Below are 8,744 nucleotides of genomic sequence, written 5' to 3'. Positions count from 1 at the left end.
AAAAATGAATCTGTCGACAGGTTTGGAATTTTATCTTTGAAACGCCATACTTTTCTTTGAAATCGCTTTATTAGTTCTCGTGCAATAAGCGTTTTTGTGAAGCTCTAAAAATTACAACTACAACATTTGAACATAGCCCCCATACCTTAAGGTAAGACGTATTCTACGTCAAAATAAAAATTCGCTCAGAGCGAGAGAGTAACATTGAAAAGTACGGGATCGCTTTCTAGTAAAAAATGGTAACTTCTGTCAACTTCAACATAACCTCCAAATTTTGGTTGTAAATTTTTGCTTATTTTGTATGTAAACACACTCAGTTCACACATGTAAATAACTAAAAGTACTTTCAAATTCATTAGAATCCACTTAAACAAGTAATTAAATACTTTTCAACATGAATTAGCAGACTGCACTTCTCTTTTGTTTACAATTTGGTTGCCAAACACACTACAGCTGGTCGTTTGACACATTTACCAGCAAAAAATTCTCGGACTAAAACTGGTAACTTCTGACAGAGAGAGAACCGTATTTACACTTTTTTTGTCCTCTCAATAGTCAGAGAACCGAGTACGGGATCGATTTCCAGTAAAATCTGACTGATTCTGACTAGTCTGGACTCGTACGGGATCGCAACTAAGATGGAGGAAAACTAGTGCTGCCACTCTATTAATACAATTTGAATCTCAACTTTAAAAACACCCAAATAATGCACAAGAAATATACTTGTGTGAAAAGGGGATTTCTGTTCCTTTTCTTCGCATGTTCTGAGGGTTATAATCCCTAAGCGCGGCCGAAGGCCGCCTACGCAGAAAAGTGTTCTCTGCAAAAGGTGTTCTGCCCCTTTTCTTTGGCAACACAGAAAGGAGAATTTTACGTTGTGAGGGTTATAATCCCTAAGCGCGACCGAATGCCGCCTACGCAGAAAGAAGTTGGACGGACAATAACTTTTTTAATACAGTGGCAGCAGCAATTTAGTTCCATTTTCTTTTTAATATTAACTACGCAAGATTGTTGTGCGGATTTTCACCATCGGAATATTCCTATTAAATACAGAATTTCGCGAAAGTGTACACTTAAAACATCACAAATGTATAACAACTAATAAATACGTGTTAAATTAAGTTCATTTATTCCATTCATTTGCGTGAAATTCATAAAAACATAGTGCGGAAAGTGCGAGTGTTTTTTGCAAATAACTCTTTAATTAATTAAAAATGTTAATCTCCGGTCTCGGATTGTTATTATTGGCGTTAAGACGCGTCGATTGATACCACTCTCGAACTTTTTCCGTCCATTTTGACCTACCTTCGCTAAAGTGCACTTTTACCCGGGAGTCTACATAACTTGAGACTGATTCCCTGTGAATGCCGTTCAGGGCCTGTCGGTAGGTTGACGGGTCCAGAGGTTGTTTGATATACCTCTGGACTTCGTCTGTCAGTTCGTAAAGACGCTTCCTGACGTGCCGTGGCGAGGGCCCTTCCGCGAGCAGTTGCCCGCTGGGATGGCTACGTCTGTGGCCTCGTCATGAAGGTAGCGCTGAGGCGTCATCAGGAGGCATCCTGTCGCAGTTCGTAATGCCGTGTTTTGGCAGGCCTGTAGCTTCATCCACTGCGTCCTGCTAGTCCCCGGCGACCATACGGGCGCTGCGTAGTTTAGAACCGGCCGGCCAATTGCCTTGTATGTTGCCAACAACGTTTCTTTATCTTTGCCCCAAGTGCAGCCGGCCAGCGACTTGAGGACATTGTTGCGGCTCTGTACTTTGTTGACAATTGCGGTTGTATGCGCCGAGAAGGAGAGCAGACTGTCGAGGGTAATTCCGAGGATTTTTGGGTTATTCACCGTCGGTATTGTTACGCCATCGACGTAAATACCCAGTCGCAGTCTGACCTCCTTCGTCCAGGTGGTGAAAAGGGTTGCCGAGGATTTCGCAGGGGATAGGGCAAGGCTCCTTGCAGCGAAGAAGCGAGAAAGTTCAGAGAGGTAACCGTTTACTTTCCAGCACAAGTCATCAATCCAATTCCCAGACGTTATGATCGAACAATCGTCAGCATACGAGACTATATTAACACCCTCTGGTGGCTGAGGAAGCTTTGACATGTAATAATTAAACAGTAGCGGGGACAGGACACCACCCTGTTGTACCCCCTGTTTAATTTTACGTGGCTTGCTAGTTTTGTCTCTGAAAATTACTGACGAGTGTCGGCATGCCGGTCGATTCAAGCAGTTTGTCATACTTAAAGAGCTAAATAAATCACACAAGCTGTTGATTAAACCTACTTTAGTATTTCTCCATACACTTCTTTGTAGATGAAAAATAAATTTCAACTTAAATATCGATATTGCGGGTAAAGTATCGATGTTTTCGATATATCGACCTTGGAACAGCGATTCAAAAAATCGATTATCGTGCGATGAAATATCGATATTCAGAAAAATTGATACGACACCGAACATTCCTACATGAAACCAAAGAATGTAAATCTATGGCTGCGTTTCTTTATACATTCCGGATAATCCCATTTCACAGCCGGAATAAACAGAATGCTTTTGAAATATACGTTAACATATCTCAGGAACGTTCTAAAGAATAAGTAAACAAAAAAGTTTATTCCAAACGTTCAGAATGAATAAAGAAATTCAGCCTATGAGGAGACAACACGTTATAATTGTAGCGAGTGTGTACATCAGGAGCATGCCCTCTCTTTTCATCCAATCACAAAACGCATTTGGGCAAAAGAGAAAGCACGCCCCTGATGTTCCCACTCGTTACAATTATAACGTGTTGTCTCTCCTTATAGGTTTAAGCTGAAACTAGTCAAGAACGTAAACCTACCGGTACGTAAACCCGAGTCAGCTGACACGATGTCTTACCAAAGCGCCTTGTAAATAAAATTTTTCTGTAGTTGTAGCCCGTAGCGCAGAAATCTGCGGAATTAAATTTTTCCGTGCCAGCTGATTTCTCCTCCTTTAGATGGTTGCCACTTCGTCAGTTTTGCAGATGGTAAAAACGTTATAAGTTCCTATTCAAAATATGTTTAAAATATTTGAAATTTACTATTAAATAAGATTTTTGTTGAAAACTAAGTAGTTTACATTCAGCTACAATCTATTATAGCACGAAAAATTGTGGTTGAAAGGGTAAGTTTATGAAAAGGCATTGAAGAGTGGCAACAGTGTAGTAAGCAACACTGAGGGCTCCAGTAATCGACAAAATTCTGCGTATACAGACTGCGTTTAAGTATACGTTCTGCGTTCTCGACTAATTTCAGCTTAACATTCTTTGATGAAACCCACCAAAAACTAAAAATCGAAAAAAAAAATTTACATACGACACTTGTCAAGTGGACTACTCAGTTGTTGAATATGCTATCTTATTTGCCCCTTTTTATACAATTAAGGAGCGGCTGAATGGCTTAACGATGTTAGCGGTACATAATGATGTGCCGATTACAACACAAAAAGTAATCGAAAAAATGAGTGTAAGCAACGAAGATTAAAAATCGCTTTATAAGTTATAAGATTTTGTAGACTTGTACATAAATAAATAAATACGCGTAAATATATAAATATACAGATATATTCAATGTGTAAAAACTGAAGTGTATACTAACGAAACTTCTACAAAACAAAACTGGACTACACACTAATTAATTAAAATGGTGTAGTAATTTAATTTTTTAAACTAAAATAAAGCATGAATTCCCCATGGAATAACCGAGTAGGCAAAAAATATATAACGGTAAAAATGGTACATAATGGTACAAATTTTTTTTAATCGCCCCTTCGCCAAATCCTGGCTACGCCACTGGTAAGGCTCATAGTTGTTGTTGTTGTAGCGGTAAGGCTCATAGTCCCTAAGCGCGGCCAAAGGCAGAAGCAAGCGCATCAGGTGGTGGACCCAACAAAGTGCATGGTTTTAATTGCTTGGACGAAGCTGTTATTGCATTAACTTGGATAGAAAACCAGTTTTTGAGGCATAGGAGTTTTGGCTTGTGGTTCAACAATTCCACCAGAAGCTGACATAGATGCGCCCATGGTTACTATGCAAGACAGCTCCGCATACCTTTGTGAATCCACTGCCATAGCGCGCTCTTACTCCGCTACTATAATTGCCAATGCATCAGAATCCATAATTTTCCTCAAAATATGTAAACTCAACCAATTTCACAATAAACAAGCACATGATAAGTGTTTCTTTAATTCTTTTCCATTTTGTTTTCCTTCATACAGCTGACTTCGAAAAACAACTGATAGCTGGCAATGCTGCAAATTTTTCGGCAAGGATTGCAGCATGTCGGGTTCTAGAAGAAGGATGTTACATTAGCTGCATTTCTTTTTGTAAGCGAGCGACAAAAGAACGCTCAACTCGGGTAAAATTTCCTTTTAGGTAGTTAAGCAACCCTGTTGGTGGCTGGTAAGAAACGCGTGATTAGTTTAACGGGATTTAGATACAGGAACCAATTTAAGTGAGTAATTTTGCGAAGTATTTGCGTAATATATATATATATATATAATATAAGTCACGTATATAAGGATAATATAATTCACGTATATAAGTATATTATAAGTCAAGTATATAAGGAAACAAAAATTTCCCTCTCCGCTTTCCCATTAACAATTCACAATAGAGCAGTTTTTTCACTTACCAACACTACCCTTCAGGTCGCGTATTTTTTAACCGACCTGGCTAAGCTGGGATAAATAGCGGAGTTTGTGTTGTTGCTTTGCGTGTATTTACTCATTGAAGCGAATGTTCTTTTGTAGCTCGATTGCAAAAGATGCACCTATTGTGTACGATCAATTTATTTTATACGGATTTTATACCAACATATATATGAAATGTCAACAACGAAATCTATGAAGGCTCAACCATCGTTGTCTCCAGATATATGTATGTAGTCTGTAGAGATACTACGCCTCTACCAAAAATGTACGTATTTTTTTGCTAATCAAAACTAAAAATATTCTTTTACCTTAAAGAAAAAATTACTCTCCATCTAACATTTCTTTTATATATAATAAAATACGCATGAAATTACATAAATCGATGTATAACTAAACTCAAAAATCATAATATAATAATCATTTATTCCTTAATAATAAGATCTTTTATGGAAGACCATAGCTTTTACCAAATTCAATGGTCCGTAGTTATAGCCGACACTTAAGTTAAAAGAAGCTTTTTGACATACGTACATAACTTTCAATGGGATATCTGTCAAAAAAGCTGTTTTTATCTTTGGAGTCGACTTTATTTTGACTATAACTACAAGCCAATCGTGAAAACAACTTTCAATATCTTAAGTTACCCATACATATATACTTAATTTCGACGTATTCATCTATACCATGATGACAACCTTCACGCCCTATGCCTGATTCTTTGACACCACCAAAAGGAGCTTCGGCGGCAGAAATCAGTGCTTCATTCACCCCCACCATTCCCACTTCCAGAAGCTTCGCTACCCGAAATACTTGTTGTATATTTTCACTGAAAAAATACCCAGCCAGTCCCCGCCTGGAATTGTTAGCAGCATGTATAACTTCTTCTTCAGTATTAAATTTCATAATGGAGACAACAGGTCCAAAAACTTCTTCTGTATATAATTTGGCATTAGTTGGTACATCTGTGATTATAGTTGGAGAGTAAAATAAATTCCCCAAGTTCTTTAGCGGTTTGCCTCCTAGTATTATATTAGCATTTTTTAAACGAGCATCCTCTACGTATGCACTAACCTAAACTTGATGATTTAAATTAGAATATTTTTTTGTTAAATTGATGTTATTTACCTTATTAAATTGCATACTATTTATAAGTGGCCCAATTTGAATACCCGGTTTAGAACCGTCACCAACTTTCAAAGATTCGACGCGCTGCTTTAGTAAATCTATGAATCCGTCGTGTACTTCTTGCTGCAAAAAAAAGCGATTTGCTGATATGCATGTTTGCCCACAGTTACGAAATTTACATGAAACGGCAGCGTCAACGGCCTTATCTAAGTTTGCTGAGTTAAATACAATAAATGGGGCATTGCCACCTAATTCCAATGATATGCGTTTAATTCCATCAGACGAATTTCGAAATAGCAATTTCCCTACTTCTGTTGATCCTGTGAACGATATACCTTTTACATCTGGACTTTTGCAAAACAAGTCGCCTATTGGAGGTGCTTTATTTGTTGTAACAATATTTATAACGCCGGCTGGAAAACCGGCTTGCTCTGCAAGTTTAACAAGGGCTAAAGCTGTTAGCGGTGTGTCCTCCGCCGGTTTGATAACTATAGTGCAACCTATTAAAAAAATGAGATGAAAATAGTTATTTTAGTACATTCGTATTTATTTTAAAAATTTTATCATGCCGAAACTAAATTAAAATACATATTTCGCGTTTACACTTTCGCTAAGTGTTTGGCCAAAAATTTGGGGTGTGCGTTATGATGTTATAACACAAATGGAGGGACCTACAATTTTACGCCCCCTCTGGACGGCAAACGGGTTTTCAAGGCAGAAATACGTTCTGAGGTTTGCCATTGCCTGCAGAGGCGACCGCTGCTAGAAAAACCCTTTTATTTTATATGCCGCTCGGACCAGCAATCGAACCCAGGCTCTACAGAGTAGAAGTACGCACCTCTAACCACTCTGATATAGGGACCTAAAACTTCAACCGTACATACACTATTAACACTAGAAATACCAAAGCGGTTAAATGACCGCAATCACATTTTTGATTGAACATATTACTAGAACTATTGCATTAGCATCGCTAACGTTTCATGACTTTTAATAATCCGACTTTGTTACGTTGTTCTGATATATTTATAATGATATATAAAAATGATTAATTATGTACCTTGAAAGGCCATGGCCGTGAATGCACGTGTGGTAAGTTGGACGAAAATTTTGGTGTTTTCCCTTCCACCAAAAAATTTCGCCTTTTCATTGCCCCTTTCTCTTTCGCGATTACAAAATAAAGGGAAACGGTGAGAAAAGTTTGTGTTCGTTTCTTAAAATGGCATTCTTGTAAGGCAAGAAAAGGCACATTCTCTGTCCTTAGAAGCTTTGTCAGGGGAAACGGTTGCCCTGCAAATCAGATGGTTGCTTAAACCGACAATTTTATGGAAGCTAGGCAAGGACCAGAAGGCAAAAACATGCCCTTTTAGAGGATGGAGTATAACATCAAACACATTTTGCACCGTGGAAGGGCTTTATTTTTTGGAACAATCGAAATCACAATTATTTTTCAGCATTTATACATGAATTTTGTATGTTACTTTAATGAGTAAAACAAAAATATGAAATCATTAATTCTGATATGCTTATAATGATATCATACCTTGAAAGACCGCGGTTGTCATTTGATCGCAATGCTTACATTTTATTAAAAGCATGGGTGGGTAGTTGAATGAAAATTATTTTTCTACACTCATTCATTATTTTTGTATGTTACTTAAATTTAACAATGAATAAAACCAAAATATTAAAACATTCGCATAAAGCATTGATTAAACGTCTTAGGCCCAATTTCAGATGGCATACTTAAGTAGAGATTGTTAATTAACTTCCACTATTTATTTTCAGATCAAACATTAAATCTGCACTTAAATAGCCAATATTGGCTACAAGGCGGATTTATACAAAGAGGCGAATTTAGATTTTCGTCGCGGTCCTTCTAAATGTCAAAATGATGTGCTATTTAAAAATGACATATGCAACCCTGAGTATGTACCAAACAACCAAGATTGATTGGCAGGTTGTTTAATTAATTTCTCTAAATCCCACCAAAAAACAGTCAGGTGTCCAGCACAAAATTTAAAGAAACAAGCAAATGCAAAAACAATTTCAAGGAACAGGCAGCAGTGCTCTCAATTGTTTGGCATATTTAAACAAAGTTGATCTGAAACCCAACAAAAGCTAAATGGCATTTAAACAACAATCCACATTTAAACTTAAGTGCCGTTTAAATATTCATTTGAAATTGGCCCTTAGTACGTCACCGCTCTTGGTCTTTCTAGGTAGTTCTAAGTTTCGTCTATCTGGTCCGAATAGTCGCCCCATTTCGCTTTGGCGTTTGCTTCGCGTTGACAGCTGAGATAAATAAATGCATTTATATGAATCAAATAATCTTTTTGCATGCGCTGAAACCAGTTGATGCCACCGGTGTTGCCGCGAATAATTTTTAGTGGTAGCCAAATGCTTTTAAAAAAAGGGCTAAAAATAAAAAAAAAAATCGTTGTGGCCAAAAATGGTAGCTACTTTTTAATTTGCTAATATGCATGCATGCATACATAGATTCCCTTCAAGACCAATGCTTTGATGGTATTCACGGGAAAGTTTATGTAGGTGCATTTACATATTTTACACTTTTAACATAAATGTCAAGGCAGATATTTTAAGATACACTTCTTAACAAACAAATTCTTTTAAGTTATTATGAATAGATAAAAGAGACATCTTCTTTGAATTCAGTACTTAAACTTGACATTTCAAGTGCTTATCAAAACTTTATACATGTTAACTAACGGGTGATTTTTTTGAGGTTAGGATTTTCATGCATTAGTATTTGACAGATCACGTGGGATTTCAGACATGGTGTCAAAGAGAAAGATGCTCAGTATGCTTTGACATTTCATCATGAATAGACTTACTAACGAGCAACGCTTGCAAATCATTGAATTTTATTACCTAGAAAAGTTGGCAGAAAATCCGCTTTTTTATCGACAAATTTTGTTCAGCGATGAGGCTCA

General features: G+C 37.2%; 1 protein-coding gene across 2 annotated transcripts in view; it reads right to left on the bottom strand.

The window, feature by feature from the left end:
- Nucleotides 1-6,290, bottom strand: part of LOC118749166 (glutarate-semialdehyde dehydrogenase-like) — a gene marked incomplete at its 5' end in the record, with an annotated part of 7,013 nt that extends 723 nt beyond the window's left edge. Inside the window, 2 exon segments of one of the 2 annotated variants that reach the window (XM_036483937.1) lie at nt 5,609-5,736; nt 5,791-6,290. In XM_036483937.1, the coding sequence (XP_036339830.1) occupies nt 5,609-5,736; nt 5,791-6,290 (628 nt within the window). 2 annotated transcript variants of the gene reach the window in all.
- Between the last annotated feature and the right edge of the window lie 2,454 nt (nt 6,291-8,744).

The sequence above is a fragment of the Rhagoletis pomonella genome, unplaced genomic scaffold, assembly GCF_013731165.1.
Source record: "Rhagoletis pomonella isolate Grant_MI unplaced genomic scaffold, Rhpom_1.0 Rhpom_scaffold_00014, whole genome shotgun sequence".
In the NCBI taxonomy this organism is placed as follows: domain Eukaryota; kingdom Metazoa; phylum Arthropoda; class Insecta; order Diptera; family Tephritidae; genus Rhagoletis; species Rhagoletis pomonella.
This window is presented reverse-complemented; position numbering and strand designations above follow the sequence as displayed.